Below are 18597 nucleotides of genomic sequence, written 5' to 3'. Positions count from 1 at the left end.
CACCCCCGTAAAACGAAGTATCACTACAAGTTTCGCTGAGTTCAGTGCTCTTGAAACAAGAATATTCATTGAAATTACTTTTCCAGATCAGGGAGGTAATGTAAGCATAACTCGTGTAGTCAACTTGATCAGTTCACCAACCAAGTGGCTGCGCGGTTTGGGTCATATAGCTATCAGCTTGCACTCGGGAGATAGTGGGTTCGAACCCTACTGTTGGCAGCCCTGAAGATGGTTTTCTGTTGTTTCTCATTTTCATACTCGGCAAATGCTGGGGTTATACCTTAATTAAGACCATGTTTGCCTCCTTCCCACTCCTAGCATTGTCGCCGTAAAACCTATCTATGACGCTGTGACGTAAAACAAATTGAAGAAAAAATAGGTTTGTGTATAAATTAAGTAAACGAGCAACGTAATATATAATGATCACTGTACAGATTTCTTCCTTTCCACTCTCTGGTCACTGACTTTTGTTTACTGCTAGTTGAAGTTATACGAGTTAGGTTTTATTAATTATATATATGCAAATGCATATTTCGAGTTTTTTGTTGTTGTTATTCTGCATTCTGAACATAACATATTTCAGCATATCCCTGAACAAAATCTGTTTTTCTTGGTTTTGGACATCGCTTGCCAGCAAGAAAAATACACTCTTTTCAACTCTGAGTTCTGGCATTTCCCTTTTACCACTTATAAATTTACAATACAAGCAGACAGTGTTTGTGAAAGGAAAGAGGTAGCACTTTCCTGCATTCCTTTCCCAACTCAGTCCTGCTCCATGTCTAAATAGTTCGAGCGCTGGCCTTTGGTCCAGGGGGTTGCGGGTTCGATTCCCGGCCGGGTTCGTCTGTATTGGGGGCAGGATGTTCGTGATTTCCTCAGCATTAGAATCATCTTGGGAAGGGCCCTATTATCAATGACAAGCAGGTCGCCTAATAGGCCTTCTACTAGAAAAAGACGTGCACCAGGCCTTTCCATAAGTCATACGCCATTGTTTTATTTCCATGTAAGAGGGTCAGTCTTGTGAGGATTGTCTTCAGTTAATGGTTACTTTTTCTCTAGTACTCTGCTTCTCAGTAAAGTGTTCATTTGCTGAAAATATAAAAAGAAAAGAGCAGCAGGAGATTTTTCTGATATCAGCGGGTGTCGGCTGATAGTGGCTGCTGTCATCATGTACCTACTGTCAAGTTTGTATACAGTATGTTGTAGTGTTCTAAGTGTTATTTTTCATGTTTTGACAGACTGAAGAACTTAAAAGTTATATTAACCGAATCAACACTGAAAAGAATGACTTCCTTCTTAACAAACTGCCAAGTTTATTCAAGGGAAATGAAATGTTAAATTAAATTTTAGCTTGAACAACATTCAGGAACGACTTCACCTATTACGGCAAATGAGGAGAAGGAAGAGAGTGCAGAACTTCTTCTTCTTATTATTATTATTATTCAGGTCAAACATAAGTCCTCTGTTAATATATTTTCAGCCAGCCTTTGTAAGACTTCAGTATGCAGCAACATTCCACGGAATAAATGATAATCTTTGGGAAAATAATGCAGGCGAATCAACTCTTAAAGTAAAATCACACAATTTTAAGTATATATTTCTCGATTTTTTCGTGTGCATATTTTCCATATTTTTGGGCATATTTTGTGTTACGGGATTACCCGTGGACGCAGAGGTAAAAGAAGGTGCCGAGGTGAACGAGTCTAACTACAAAGTCAAGAATGGAATTTAAAGGTTATATTTTCTTTTCCTTTTTAGAATTTCAAAAATCAATGAATAACAATATAACAGGTCCCATAGGCAAGTTAGAAATGAGTCAAGTAAAATAAAAGGTAGTGAATTCTACAAGTCCTGGGCTTCAAGCCCCTCGCTTACATTTCCTGAGCTACACGCTCAAATTTACAAAGATAACTTTACTTAAGGGCAGAAATCCCCTAATACATGCAGCCCTTGCTCCAGCAATTACAATATCAGGCCTCCTAGAGGCACCTTTACAACACTTGAAAAGAGCTGACACGCTCTCAGTTTTTCAAGCCTATTCAAGGCAATATCAGACTACAATTACTTGCCATCAAGGCACTACTTACACAAATGAAATGGGGGTATCTCGTACCCAACCTACTGGGCCTTAGCAGAAAAAGAACAGGTTAAGTAAATGGCCCGAAACACCAAGTTGAATGGAGGCGTGTACTTGCACTCCTAAATATGCATTCATAAAACCTAAAAGGCACTAGGCCGATGAAACAGGGGCTATTCCCAACCTATGGAGGTGACTCGTATAAGAATAATTTAAGACATTACAGAAAGGAAGAAAACCAGTTACAAAACGTAGTCACCTCAAACCAATATGAAGGGGAGCTCGAGAGTGCATCACTCTCTATCCCCGAATTACGGTTACAGATTTTATGAAGTTTTTACATAAGCCGGCAGAAAATTACATTTTTAGAAAAGTAGGTTACATGGTAAAAGTTTCGGACCTTTCCCGCGGGTTAAACTGCTGAGCTAGCAAGAAATAAAGATGTTAAATGGCCATTACCTTGCTGAAGAACTGCTGCCTGATGAAAAAGGCACCACCCGCCTCCTGCTTCACACACGCACAAACACTCAGTTAGATGTTGATCAAATGGCCGAGAGCCGTGAAAATTCGCAGTTTATAAACCCTTGGGGAAAGTTCAAGACCTTTCATGAATAAGCCACACCTTCTCAATTTTATTGGCTAGCTTAAAGTTACACACCAAATTGAAGAAGAAGCCTGTGATAGGCCGAAAATTAATTATAGAAATTAGGGATTGGCTGAATTCAAACCTGGCGGAAAGAAAAGATCAATATTGCCAACCCACAAATGAACGAACATAACTTAGTAAAGAACAAACTTAAGAATACAAAATTTCTTCAAAAAGGGTTCCTTCACTTCGCACCAGGGTGCATGATCGTAGTTTTTGTAGTGACATCTGTTGCAGAAAGTCCAAACTTCTGATAAATGGTAAACAAAATGCGTAGAATTTTATACAGTACTGGAAACTTCACAATCACAAAATTAAGTAGTTGACATGTTCTGAGGAATCTTTAAGTAGATCTAGTTCCAAGTTCTGTGTTTCTCCTGTAGAGGAGTTCTAATTGGCATAAGATTTAAATGTGCGGCGTAGAGGTGTACCGCCCGGTACATTTTGCATGCATATTTAAAGCATTTTTAGTGCATATAGACCCTGGTCTTATATTCTCTAGCTGCAAAACGGGCAGCTCAGTTAATAAATATTTTTTTTGTGTTTTAGTATCTGCTTACTGTGGTATTTATTGCCTTAGCATTCTGTTCTGTGGTAGGACCAAAGTACAAGACTTGTTCATAGTATTAGTTTGACAATATTTTAGTGAAGCTCGTATTATACACATGTCTTACCTTAAAAATAGCTGAGGCACAATGCTTCTTAAGTTCTATGTTTGCATCTGATAGATGACGGACCAAATCCGGAATCATTCCCTCTGTCTGTATTGCCAGCTGGTAGCTAACCTTCAACAAAAATAAGGACAATTTCATGGCAGGCACCGAAATTATAATATGTTATCACTTCAAAGAATATTACTAATCTATAGGAACACATACACCATACTAGCATTTGCGATCAAAGTATTCTGTAAGCAAGTCCGCACCTGGACGAAACTACTTTACATCAGCCTGTTTTCAGACAACTTTGCTGTACGGGAGTGAAATCTATGCGGGCTAAGGATATCTCATTCATAAGTTATAAGTTTCAGTCATTAAAGTAGCTAAAATGAATGCTGGCGCAAACTGATGGGAATAATGGTAGGAGGTATTCGAATGAGGGGATAAAGGCTAAGTTAAAACTTTATCGATGAAGCTGTACGCATAAACTGGCTTCGATGGTAAGGTCATATGAGGCGTATGGTTACCTAGGAGAATAATAATATACTTGATCATGGAGGGTAAGAGAAGTAGAGGTAGACAAAGGCGATGATAATTAGACTCGATTTCCAATGATTTAAACATAAGAGGTATGCAAGTAAACAAGGCCACAGAGCTAGTTACAAATAGAGGATTATAGAGGCATTCAGTTAATTCACCGAGGCTTGCAGACTGAACGCTGGGAGGCATAAAGGTCTATAATGAGTACATACAGTGTGTATAAAAATAATAAAACTGTAAAGGTTGTTTTTTCATTTCTGTCTGTGTGTATGTACGGTATATTTGTCCGTTCCACCGTAACTCTTACACCGCTCACCCGATTTTGATGAAACTCGGTATGATATATAAATATATTACGCACAGGATAGGCTAAGAATCTAGTTTTAATTTTTTAAGATGACCATGCAGTGAAATAAATTTTTAAGCAAGTCAGAGAAAAATGTGCGCCTATGTCCCGTAAAATAATTTGAATACGCTGCTTACACGGTTATATATTAAAATACGGTGCTTATTGAGTGTACTTAGAATTCAATTTCTTAGAAAAATGGTTATATGCATTTTCTTCCTAACTCTGATAATTTTCCAGGAAAATGCATTTCTTTGTTTTATCCTTTAAAAACTAAAATGACAGGCAAATTAATAGTCTTCCAAACAAAAGGAGCATACATATAGAATTAAAAATTGCCTATACAAATGCTCATGGTCAGCCCCGTGGTGTAGGTATTGAGTGCCTGCCTCTTACCCTCAAGCTCCAGGTTCGATTCCCAACGAGGTCAGGGATTTTTACCAGGACTTGAGGGCTGACGGCTCCGGTCTAGAAAAAATAACGACTGAGAGGCTCATCGAGGCCGATAGCACCAGGGGTGATACAGCTGCTCATATGTGTATTCTTCGATTAAATTCAATACACGAATACACTGTGTTCCCAAACATGTGGGAAGCAATCTGGGGGTTGGATTACACTCCAAAACAACACAAAACGTGCCTTTGAATCTATGCCCTACAGTCAATCATGTATAGCTTAAGAAATGCGTAATTACATACAAGGAAATGAACTGAACTGCAGAGCAGGAAAAGATATATTCTCAGGTTGTAAACAGCGTCGCATTGAAGTCCGGTGAAATGTTTTTCATTGATGCCTCGAAAGGAAGCGTAAAACTCCCTTATTAAATCTGATTTTGGTTAAGATTTGAGGTGATGGCTGCATCTCTCACGGTGGCGTCCACAGGGATAGTAGCAACTAGGCTTCCAAGAGGTAAGACAGCTCGTTCCAATCAAAATATCTATTGATTTTGACCCCACCGAGTGTCCTGTGTGCATATCAAAAGTTTTGCGTGATTACGTTCTTATCGTGTGGGACGAGTGGAGTATCACAAACAAAAATGTAGTAGAAATAGTTAACCGCAGGTTATAAGATATAAGAAACAATATATTAATGGGTGGAGTCATGTTCTGTTTTCTGGTGACTTCCACTAGACTCTCTTCGTTATCACTAGAGACACGCGCGTTGATGGAGTAAATGTGAGCCTGAAAGGATCTGTCCTCTGACCTCATGCAAAAAATCTCTCGCTCACCACAAATATAAGAGCTCGACTGGGAGGCAATTCGTTTGCCCGAAAGATTCCAACCTACTGTTGAGGATTGGAGAGGATACCACGGACTGAGATGAACGGTGAAGTCGAGCTGCCATCTTCACTGGCCATTTCCCGTCTTTTGGTCAATGAGCTAATCGCCCAAGTGTACAGCGACATAGCCTGTCTGTCAAGCAAAGGAAACTATTGGCTTTACGAATCCTCATGCCTAAAAATAATAAAAATAGGGCAATTAATTGTGGTTACCAACCCACGTTCCCAAATTGAGAGCCCTTGGTCCCCCTCTTAGGCTCCTCTTACGACAAGTAGAGGATACTGAAGATGTATTCTTCTGATGCCACCCACATGGGAGTGGGAGGGGTGAAGGGAGAGTGTTGGTGTTGTTCATTAATAAGAAGTACCAGCAGAATGGGTAGGTCAGAGGAGATTGGTGACCTTGAATGTGGACTATTTATTGGTTGGCATACCATCAAGAATTCTGTTACGGACATTTAAAACGTTCTCAAGTTGCCGAAGTTGACTGTTTGTTATGTGATCATGAAGTGGATATTTGAAGACAACTTCACAGAACAACGTTCGAGTAGGCTGCTTTCAATTGAGCGTTGAAGAAGGTGGTTCTTGAAATTTAACAGGCATCGAGTGAAGCAATCGACAATCGGTTCCACTGACCAGCCAGCATCATGACTAGTATGTCGAGAATTAAGAATAATTGGATTCCGTGGTCAGGCAGCTGCCCATAAACCAAACAATTTTCCTGTAAGTAGTAATCCCCACCGTAATTGGTATGGAGAACAACGCCATTTGACTACTAGTAAGGTATGATTTGGAGCAGTCCAGTGGGTGGATTTAGATGAGGTAAATGCTTGGATAATGTTACTTGTGAGTACATGTAGTGCCAGTAGCAAAAATTGGAGATACTATTATAATGAGCAAGTGTTTTTATACAATAGACTTTGTCCTCTAATAATACTTTGTGAAAATCTGAATGACGAGTAGGATACCGTACTGTATGTGATAGTAGGATTGTTGACGACCTTGTATACACCAGCACAACAATAAATATCTTTAAATGGAGTGACCATCACAGAAGCCTGGCCTGGATTCCACAGAACACTTTAGAAATAAATTAGAACTGCCACTGGGTTCTAGTCTCCAACGACCTGCATCGAAATCTGTACTGGCTGCAGTAGAATGGACTGCAGTCTTTGATCACAAACAAGCCTGTGCTGGCTGGGAAACCTAAGCCGGCACAGCAGGGGGGACAGGGGTAAATCTCCCTCCCCCAAGAGGTCGGAAAAAGCCGTGTCCAAGCTGGCGGAGGCGGCATCGTCGACTGGGACTGGGAATCCATCTCTCAGCCCGTCTAAACAAGGAAAGAAGGCGGGGAAGAAGGACGCCCTTACTAGGTGCTCCTCCACCCCTCCTGCGAATGGGGACACATGCCCTCCCTCCTGCGGGGCTGTGTCAGCGCCAGTAGGTACACCTGGTCGAAAACCTATGCGCTCTCCTCGTAGGAGAAAACCCCGCCCCTGGAAAAAGTCGAAGAAACTCAAGGCGTCTGGTGACGAGGTGATGCAAGCCGAGCATTTATCTCCATCTTCGGATGGGGATGTCAGTGTCGATTAGGTAGCATCTCACCGCTTAAAACCTAACACTTCTTAGAAGTCCACACTATGCCAGTGTTACAGTGGAATTGTAACGGTTATGACAGGTATCTTACTGAGTTGCGCCAACTAATCAGTCAGTTCGCGTTGAGTATAGTCTGTATTCAAGAAATCAATCAGACCAGGTCATCATAGGGTATGGAGAAATTGTAGACTATCCTCGACAGAACGGGATTATGCTAACCGGGCTTCCGGCGGCGTTGTTATTTTTCTTCTGACACCTACAGCGAAGAGGTTTCACTAAAAATCCATCTGGGGATAGTAGCGGTACGTGTTTTGTTGCCTGTCATAACTATGGCTTGTAATGCTTATTTTCCACTAGGCAAGCCTCTTAACATCAATCATGTAAATGAAATGAAATTAAATTGCGTATGGCTTTTAGTACCGGGAGATCCCATGACGAGTTCGGCTCGCCAGGTGCAGGTCTTTTGATTTGACTCCCGTAGGCGATCTGCGCGTCGTGATGAGGATGAAATGATGATGAAGACAACACATATACCCAGCCGCCGTGCCAAGGAAATTAACCAATGATGGTTAAAATTCCCGACCCCGCCGGGAATCGAACCCGGGACCCCTGTGGCCAAAGGCCAGCACGCTAACCATTTAACAATGGAGCCGGACAATCATGTAAATGATCTTATAGATCAACTCCTACCTCTTTTCCGGGAGATTTTAACGCCCATCACCCATTATGGGGCTCTGAAATGCCTTGCCCCAGAGGAAGGGAGTTGGAACAGTTAATAAGAGAGCTGGATTTATGCATTTTGTACTGGAGAACCAACCACGGTATCTTCTTCCGCATTGACATTAATGTACAGCCGAGTGCTCTTTCTCCTGCTTCGGTGGGATGTACACGACCTCTGTGACAGTTATCATTTCTCTATTGATGTCACTTTGTTGAAACAGAAATCCATCGAGGCTCCTCCCTGATGGATTTTTAAACGTGGTGATTGGCCAAAGTTCACATCACCAGCTGAATGGCCACAGCATAGACGACGATATAATTTATATCATAAAAGTTATTCTTGCTGCTGCTGCTGAGAAGTCCATTCCACCTTTTTCTGGGACTCCTCGATGAAAACTTGTTCCTTGGTGGAATGAATACATTGCAGCAACTATAAAAGGAAAACAGCGTGCTCATAAACGCTATCGTAGGGTGCCTGCTGTGGCCAACTTGGTAACATTTAAAAAACTTCGCGCTAAAATGCGGGTTCTTATTCGACAGAGTAAGACAGCTTCATGGGAAAGGTACCTAGATATGTGTCGTCCACGATGTTACATACAACGTCATCTCAAATGTAGACTAAACGTCGACGTATTTCGGGAGTACAAGGACCATCCTGAGTACCATCACTGATCCACCCAGGTTGCTAACCACCTAGGACAGGACCTCTCAAACGTCCAAAATCTCACGCGTGCAAACTAATGCGCAGAGTTTCTGTCTATCATGCATCGGTCCGACTCGGCTTCGTTCGGACCAGCGGTCTGCCTCGGGTGACTCGGCTCTGCTCGGATGGTGGAGCGCTGCAGAACAAGTGAGGAAGAGGGAGACAGGCGAAGCGAGCGAGACAGGTGTAGGGAAAGAGAGAGACAGCGCTATGGCTTAAAATCCTGGAGTTTAATGGTTTTCCGTGGTTTCCCATTTTCACACCAGGCAAATGCTGGGGCTGTACCTTAATTAAGGCCACGGTCGCTTCCTTCCAACTCCTAGGCCTTTCCTATCCCATCGTCGCCATAAGACCTATCTGTGTCGGTGCGACGTAAAGCCCCTAGCAAAAAAAAATCCTGGAGTGGGGTCTGCACTCTGGTCGACCTAGAGAAGTCGTCTTTTGCACCTTGCGCCGCGCCGTGCACCGATGCATGGACTCTGAGAGGCCCTGATCTAGCAAGTCATTTTGCAGATGTGTCTGATTCTGGGAATTACCATCCTAATTTTCGGGCTCTGATCTGGGACGCAGAACGTCATCATCTTAGTTTTGCTCCTCAAGCTTCAGAGGAGTATAACGTGCCCTTCGTGGAGTGGGAACTCCGCAGCGCCTTGGCGCCTTGCAAGGACACGGCTGCCGGACGAGATAATGTCCATAACCATGTGTTGAAACACATCAGCGATGATAGTCTTTCATATCTTTTTGGAGTGTTTAACTGAATCTGGGTAGAGGGCGTTTTTCCGTCACAGTTTTGAAAGGGAATAGTAATACCTCTCCTGAAGCCTGACAAAGATCCTAAGTATGCAGGAAGTTACGATCTATTTATCTCACTAACTGTCTGTGTAAACTGTTTGAGGATGGTGAATCGCCGAATTGTGTGGTGCTTGGAGAAAAGAGGACTTTTGCCCGAGTACCAATGTGGTTTTCGAGCTGCCCGCTCCACCACTGACCACTTGGTACTCCAGGAGATTTCTATTCAGGACACATTTTTCCGAAAACAGCGTTTGGTGGCTGTTTTCTTTGATTTAGAAAAGGCCTATGACACCACATGGCGATATATTATCCTTTCAGTCCTGCACCAGTGGAAGTTCCGAGGTAACTTGCCAGTTTTTATTGTGAATTTTTTGTCCTGTCTGTTCCATGTCCGAGTAGGGAGGGCATATTCGCAATATCATGTCAGAAAAATGGCGTCCCACAGGGATCGGTTCTCACTATCACTCTGCTTCATGATTGCCATAAACGGCATTGTCGCTGCAGCCGGTTCAGCAGTAATACCGTCGCTATGTGTAGACGATTTTGCTCTTCATTATAGCTCACAAAGTATGGCAGTCGCTATTAGGAGAATGGAACAGTGGACTTTAGAACATGGCTTTCGGTTTTCAACTATAAAGACTTCTGCAGAAGCGCACTCTTCACCCTCATCCTGAGCTTTATTTAGAGGGGCAGGGGGTCGTTCTTCCTGTAGTTGACACATATGGGTTTCTTGAGCTCCTTTTCGATAGTAAATTATAGTGGGAATCCCACGTGCGTCAGTTAAAATTGAAATGCGCTAAGAAACACGTTTTGTCCAGGTTAGACTACGGCAGTACAGCATATGGATCGACAAGGAAAAGCGTCGTTGTGAAAATGAATAGGATTCACCACAGTGGAGTTACGTTAGCAACGGGTGCATTCCGTACAAGTCTCATTGCTAACCTGCTCGCTGAATCTGATGTGCCATCTTTATATCTGAGGTACCAACAAATATTATTGTCCAATGCTGAAAATTTGCGACAGACGACACTTCAACCACGCTATCCCTGCGCATTGGTCAATGCAAACCGTCGACTGTACGCTGCTTATCCACGAACACAGCCGGTTGGTATACGCTTGGATAACATTTACAGATCATTTGATGTACCTTCAGTTCCTTGTATTGTTAGACGACCAAGTAAGGTACCCCCGTGGTTAATTCGACGATCTGAAATCATTCTGGATTTGCGTACCGGGCCTAAGGTGAACACGGACCCTTCCATTTATCGGAGACACTTCCTGTCCATTGTTTGGCCGGTATCCAGGTTCTGTAGTTATTTGCACGGATGGTTCAAGGGTAGAAGCGAAAGTAGGTTGTTCATTCGTTGTTGATAATGAGCGGGTTTTCTTTTCCCTCTACCGGAAACCTCTAACGTGTACACAGCAGGGGTCTATGCTATCCTTGAAACTCTGCGGTATGCGCTGTCCAATGAATGTCGGCACTTTCTGCTGTGTACCGACTCCTTGAGCTCGTTACAATCTATTGATGCATGTTTCCTGCGGCACCGTCTGGTCGGGGCACCAGAATCACATTTTTGTGGCTCACAAGCCACATGAGTGTGGCGGGAAACGAATAAGCTGTCGGACGGGTTGGTGGGCATGTATTCCATACCAGGGCTGACGCAGCGACCAGTCTGCTAACAATTTTTTTTAGGTGGTAGGTAGGAGTAGGGGAATAGGGTAGTTTGTAGTGCGAAGCTTCCTGCACGTATGCTGGCTATCCGCTCATTCGGAACAAATATTTCAGATTCTCTATGGGAATCAACATCTATATCATAGATAATTTTGTTAAGTAGTTTTAAGAGAGATGTAGTGTCTATTGTTTATTTGTTCTGTGTTTCGCTCTGTCTTTATTACCTGTAAGCCGATGGTATACACTAGGGTGGGTAATAAAGATATGTATGTATGTATGAATAAGCTGACGGGCTGCCAAGGAGGCGGTCACACTGCTCCTCGTTGCCTTGCAAGGTTCCAGCCAATGATAATCATTCTCAGCTGAGACATTTAGTAATGACCCATTGGGAGTTGGAGTGGTAGGCCACTCCTCTTTCAGGTAGCTGAGAACGATTAAAGGAACTACGAAGGTATGGAAGAATTCCCTTTCGGGTTTCTTGGAGAGAAGCAGTTGTATTATGTCATCTTCGGATCGGCCATGTTATAGTGACGCACTCCTAGTTATTGAAGGGAGAAGCCTCTCCCCTGTGTGTATCTGGGGCGGTCATCTGACCGTAGAACACATGCTTATGGAGTGCGTGCACCTGGCCGATCTGCGCCGTAGTCTAAAACTTCCGAGTAGCATCTCCCTCATTCCAAGTAATGACGAGCAGTCAGCAAACCTCGTCATCCGTTTTATGAAGTATAATGTCCTGTTTTATCGTGTTTGAAAGTGAATTTTCTATTTTTAACATTTTTTATTGTTAACAATGTTTTTGTTCTATTGACTCTGTTTTAGATTGTCCTTGTGCATTTTAAATGTTTTTAAAACTTTTAATTTGAATGAAATACTGTACTTCATAGACAATGCCTTATTTCATTTTATTACGTTTTAACCTCTTAAAATCAAGTTTATAAGAAAATAAGACATTGCGTATGAGTTTCACCGATTATTCTACATATTCATTTTGTGATCATTTTTTACATTCTAGTCAGTGGATGAATTCTAATATTGTAATTATCATTACATTTCGTTTCATCTCGTACTATTAGAGGCCGATGGCCCTTTAAACAATATACATCATGTTGCCATTGATGCTTTCACGGCCCGTACTTATAGACATGATACTGTATAGGCTTTTGGGCTTATGCCGTGTCAAGAAAATAAGGTGAAATTCTTTACGTTTTGCAGAGAGCATCATCATCATCTAGAACTGACTGTCATTTCTTCATAGATTTTGAGAAACATAGATAGAACTGTACTAAAGACAAAGTCTTCCTCGTATTGAAACCAAATAGCCTACGTCGAGCATTTCATTATCAGACAGTCTGTGTCAGTTGAAAGGGAGGCAAAATACACAGCTGATTTCGTGTTGATGCCTCCCTAGCATATTCCAAGCTATGTGTTTATAGAACACAGTTATACCTGTAGTAATAACAAACGATCTATGATGTCATATGAACCAACCTCAGTAGCACATTGTTGTATGGTTCCCATGATAGGAACAACTACATCTGGATGACAAGACCTGATCAGTCGTCCTAACAAAGGAACACATCCTGCTTTCTTCATGGCCTCCTTGTTCTTAGTTGATTGGGACAGTGACCATAGGGCTCGAGCTCCTCCACGAGCTACGTACACCTGCTGTCTGTCTTCTGGTGAGAGATCTTCTATCGGAGTGATCAGAGCTAGAGGATTCACGTCCAATAGGTCCACCTACAAAGTAAATAAACATCAGCAAATAATTATAACAAGTGTACTGAAGTATCAAACATAATTTTGCTAGGGATATTTTATCTCGAGGATAAAACTGAGAGCTGTCAAATGACCTGTAAGGGTCCTTATAATAATAATAATAATAATAATAATAATAATAATAATAATAATAATAATAATAATAATAATAATAATAATAATAATAATAATAATAATAATAATAATAATCACTATATGAATGTAGTTTCCCCTCTCCGTAAAAACATTTTTCAGAAAATATTAGGATGGTATCTTATTTCTTGTCCTGAGACATATTTCACAATCCAAAACTAAGTTACTAATGTACGTTAGTACTTATGTTAGTAGGCTACTTGCCAATCATAAACCTTATGGTTCAAATACCAGTGCTGACCTTCTAACCCCAACTTGGCACGTTCGATCCTGCCTCAGTCCGGTGGTATTTGAAGGTGCTCAAATACGACAGCCTCGTGTCTGTAGATTTACTGGCACGTCAAAGAACTCCTGTGGGACTAAATTCCGGCACCTCGGCGTCTCCGAAGACCGTAAAAGTAGTTAGTGGGACGTAAAGCAAATAACATTATTATTATTCAAATACCAGTAAGGCAGTTGTAACTTCAAAGACGCACACACGCGAAGCTGTCGATTGTGTACGCTGGTTTATTTACAAATGATATACACATTATACACACACATTAATAAGCCACCATTTTGAACAAAACTCTTCTACGGAGAAGAAGAAGAAGACAGCAACATTAGCATGCCAACCAACTAGCAACACAACAAAATCACAACATGAGTTCACGACTTTCACTAGCAACTCTCGCTAACAGCTCAGCTCCGACTCCCAAGACTGCTTCTTTATATACATTGCCTGGCCAGGCTTCTAGAAAAGTATGACACAACATGTTTTCTCGTAGATTCTCGAGTCTACAATAGCCTGTGTACAAATTAATGGAATTTTCTATACAACTCTAGTGATAAGATGCGTTGTTCTGGACTGTTACCCTGTGTTGCACAACATTGCATTGGATTTACAGTATACATCACATTTGCTGATAATAATAAATTATATAGTATTAATTACGTACTCTAACATTAAATAATCTCTTATTAATATACATAAGGCAGACGTGTCATGACATAACCTCACATGTTTTGTTATGCAAGACAGATACCAAATAAAGTCTGTACATAAATAATAGTAATAGGAATAGTAATAATATATGTAAACAACTTCATAGCCACACTTCACAAGTAATAATAATAATAATAATAATAATAATAATAATAATAATAATAATAATAATAATAATAATAATAATAATAATAATAATAATAATAATAATAATAATTGTTACCGTGTTTTTGGTGGTAGTTATGCGTGAAAGAAGGTGCTGGGTGGTGAATAGATCTCAAGCTACTAAAGTGAAATTAATTTTAAAATTTAACAAGGTTATATTTTCTTTTCAAAATTAGGTAACAACAAATAGAACAGGTACTTAGTAGCCGAAACACAATTGAAAAAAAACATTTACATAGGTACCCCATTTGGGGCTTCAAAAGTCAGAAACATAATTCTTGGGCAATCAGCTCAGTTTTACCCCAAACACAATTTTAACAGAGGGGCAGAAAACCCCATTCATACCTAGGAGCCCTTGCTCCAAATTACACTGAAAAGCCTCCTCGAGGCATACAATATACCATTTTCAAAAGAGCCACTCGCTCTCAATTTTAAGCTTCTCCCAGGCCACACCAAACTCCACCTTTAAGCTGTCCTCAAAGGACATATACACAGGGGTAAAATACCCAACCTACTGAGGTCTATTAAATGACAAGAAGGTTAATTAAATGACCTCTAAAACAATTTGAGAGGAGGCGAACTTGCACTCCTAATACACTTTGATTAAGACCTACTTGGCGCTAGGCCGTTAATACAAGGGCTAATCCCATACTAAAGAGGTGACTTAAGAAGAGAACAATTTGTTTTACGTTAACGAAGAATAGATTGAGAAAACTAAGTTCACCTCACAACAATATGAGTGGGAGCTCGAGAGGGTTAGCACTCTCTATCCCAGTATGAAGCTTTAAAAGAGAATATATGAAAAGAGTAGTTACATTTTAGGAAAAGGTTACATGGTTGAACGCTTAGAACCCGCCCCGAAAGTTAAACTGCTGAGCTAGCAAAGAAAGAAGTTATTAATCGGCCATTACCTTGTTGTTGACCGCTGCCGAAGAAAGAGGCGCTTCCCGCCTCCTGCTATGTACTTAACACACTGAAAGATGGAACAGAAGTGGCACGGAGACCCAAAAATCAGCAGTTTATAACCTCTCGTGGAAGGTTCTAGGCGTTAGGGGAATGAAAACACCCGCCCACGATTATTTTATTGGCTAGGACCCCGCAATCGATTCAAGTTGGGGGAAGATACATCTGATTGGATAGAAATTAATTTAAGAAATTCGGGATTGGCTACATGCAAAACAACGGGAAAGAGAGGGGTATACAGCCAACTTAAACAATAACAGAAAGAAATTTAGCAAAGAACAAACATTTGAAATAAAAATTTCTTCAACAAAATAGTTCTTTGACTCCGCACTAGGTTGCACTATTGTTGATCTTCAGTAGTGTCCTCTAGAAGAGAAAGTTCACACTTCTTACTTCAAGCTAAACAAAAACACATCAAAAGTGACACAGTTCAAAAACTCAAAATTTTCCACGTGGTGACATCTTCTGAGAAAGTAGAGAATTAATAGAGTAGATAAAGTTCAACCTTCCTCCAGAAGAGGAGTTTCAACTGGCGCAACTTTTAAATAAACGGTGTAGAGGTGTACCGCCCGGTACAGACCTCCCCCCCCAAAAGTTCCTCCAGGGGTGACGCATGAGATCAGTTTGAAACAAAGTCCAAGTAATGATGTTGATATGAAGATAGATAGCAGGAGCATTTACAAGATTTCTTAATTCAGTTTCAAAATGTTGTTGTTGCAGGTGAATGAAAGTCTTTATGTTTGTAGAATTTGAATTTCTGAAGATAAACTTTTACTACTTAAAAGTGAAGAAAATTTTGCAATGTCCACCAAATATTGTTGTTGAATTCCCAAGTGTAATTATTGCTTATGGTGACTGTCCATGTAGTTGATGTAGATTAAGTTGGATGGCCAGGCCGGCCGTTGCAGCTTGCGTCGAAAGGAGGCCGCTCGGACCCCTCAAGTACCCTGAGATACCGCTCGCCCGCACTATGAGGGGAGCAGAGGTGTTGAAATACGCCGCGCCCGCGGTGAACATATACAGGCTGCGGGCCAGTAGCAGGTCGTGCGCCGCACATCAGCCTTGGCCGGGAGGAGAGCTCCGGCTCGCCGTACACATGTCGTCCTCGCTGGAGAGGAGGGGGCCCATCCCCCTCCCCAGTTGCTGCACGGCGCTGCGCGGCTGCGGGGGCACTGAAACATAAAAGCTCGGCGGCAAAATTGTGTTGGACCATCATCTTTTTTTTTTGAGGGCACAGGCATGTAGATTGAGGGGCCAGCGGCGTGGCGATATCCATGGCATTTCATCTAAGCCAGCCACTGTATTTAGTGGAGCAGGAGACGGGAGCGTGGTAATGGCCGTGACAAGGACAGGATGGCAGTTTAACAATCGGGGGAGGTTTACAGAAATGCTTACATATAAAATAAAATAGAAGGAGCAGAATGCCTTAAAAGTGGAACTCAAAAAAAATATAACCATCATATTCCTATCAAATTATATGAAGCAAGTTGACACAAAATTTACACCGGTTTCACCTGGGACAGGTGAACCCTAAATATCCTCTCGGTGGCTGGATTGCTTACTAACAATGTAACCGGTGTGAGAAAATCGAGAATGATGCATGGCCCATGGAATCTGGGGGCAAGCTTGCCCGCGGGAACAAAATTTTTGACCATAACCTGGTCACCTACCTTCAAAGGGGTGGATCTCCGTCCACGATCATACCTTTCCCTAACCTTTTCATGAGACACTTTAAGATTGGCTTTAGCCTTCTTCCAAAGATCTTTAATGTTATCCGGATCTATTGTCTCGGGTAGAACGTCATTCAGAGACCAGAGGTTAGAGAGCGGCGAGTTGGGAACAAACTTGAACATCAAAGAAGCTGGAGTAAACTTGTGAGATTCATGAACCGCCGAATTCAAAGCAAAAGCTATCCAATGCAGGGACGTGTCCCACCTGGAATGATCTTCATGATGATAGGCAATAAGTGCAGACCTGAGATTACGGTTAACCCGTTCAGCCAGAGATGGTTGAGGGTAATAAGCAGAAGTAGTTACATGAGAGATGGACAAGTCAAAACAGAATTTACGAAAAAGATTTGATGTGAACGCCTTAGCATTATCAGATACAATATATTGGGACGGACCAAAAGAAGCAAAAATGGAATTTAGACAGGTAATGGTGGACTGAGCGGTAGCCAGCTTAGTCGGAAATAACCAAGAAAATCTGGTAAAACCATTTACACATACAAAGATGAACTTGTTGGCATTACCCTTTGACTGGGGGAAGGGTCCTACATAATCAATATACAGGCGTTCCATGGGGCGCGACGCTTGATGCGAAGACAAAAGGCCTACCTTGGTGGACATGGTGGGTTTACTCAGCAAACATGATTTACAAGCTTTTACAAGTTCACGGATTTCACCGTCCATACCTTTCCAGATGAACATTTCACGAATCTTTTCACGGGTTTTAAAGATTCCAAGATGCCCTCCTAATGGGGTCTCATGATAATACTTGAAGATCATAGGTACCAGAACGGCTGGAACGACAACTTTCATCATCTTATCATGCCTCGATGGGCAACATAGAACACCATTCCTCAGAACATAAGGGACAACCTGTTCCCCAGAAGAAAGGGTTTCCATTATCGGAGCCAGCGTCGGATCTTCACGTTGGTATTTCTCAATATCTCTAAAAAGCATGGGAGCATCTGTTAGGATGGCATTAACCTCGGATAGTATGGACTCGGAAGGTGATGAACTGTCGACCGGTTCGTGGGTCTCGACCTCGTTTGAAAACATACGGCTGAGTCCATCAGCAACAACATTTTCAGTACCTCTGATATGCCTGACATCGAATTGGAAGGCAGAAATACGAATGGCCCAACGGGCTATACGACCAGTACGACGCGGCCTACCTAAGACCCAGCTTAAGGCTTGATTATCTGTTTCCAGGTCGAATTTGACATGTTCCAGATAGAGACGGAACTTCTCTAAGGCGAATAAGACTGCCAAACCTTCGAGCTCATAGATGGAATAATTGGCTTCTTGAGCCGACAAAGTCCTAGATGCATAGGCGATGGGTCGCCTCCCTAGTTCAGTCTCTTGAAGAAGGACTGCAGCTACAGCTGACGACGACGCGTCCGTTTGGACGATGAATTTCTTTGAGAAATCAGGCATAGCAAGGACAGGGGCATTACAGAGAGCTAATTTCAGATCTTCAAAAGCGGCTTGTTGAGAAGGTCCCCACTCGAATTTGATGCCTTTCCTACGAAGAAGGTTTAAGGGCGCCGCTCTATTAGCAAAGTTAGGAATGAACTTTCTGAAGAAATTCACCATACCAATAAACCTGGCGATGCCTTTAATGTCCTTGGGAGGTTTAAAATCACGGATGGCCTGTGTTCTAGAATGATCGACTGCTACACCATCAGGTGACACAATATGCCCTAGGAAAGACATAGAGGGCTTAGCAAAGGCAACCTTGGACAACTTAACAGTTAACCCAGCCTTACGAAGGCGATTCAGAACTTCTCGCAGATGATCTAGATGTTCTTCGAAGGTCTCC

At 41.9% G+C, this 18597-nt stretch overlaps 1 protein-coding gene across 1 annotated transcript in view; it reads right to left on the bottom strand.

The window, feature by feature from the left end:
* Window positions 1–18597, bottom strand: part of gudu (Armadillo repeat-containing protein gudu) — a 164472-nt gene that overhangs the window by 76618 nt on the left and 69257 nt on the right. Inside the window, exons 5-6 of the mRNA XM_068227778.1 lie at window positions 12519–12767; window positions 3398–3508 (exon numbers count right to left, since the gene is read on the bottom strand). Coding sequence (XP_068083879.1) covers window positions 3398–3508; window positions 12519–12767 — 360 coding nt within the window. The remainder of the gene's footprint in view (window positions 1–3397; window positions 3509–12518; window positions 12768–18597) is intronic.

This window comes from Anabrus simplex, chromosome 5, assembly GCF_040414725.1.
Source record: "Anabrus simplex isolate iqAnaSimp1 chromosome 5, ASM4041472v1, whole genome shotgun sequence".
Taxonomy (NCBI): domain Eukaryota; kingdom Metazoa; phylum Arthropoda; class Insecta; order Orthoptera; family Tettigoniidae; genus Anabrus; species Anabrus simplex.
Note: the sequence above shows the minus strand (reverse complement) of the source record. Positions and strands in the feature narration are given on the sequence as shown.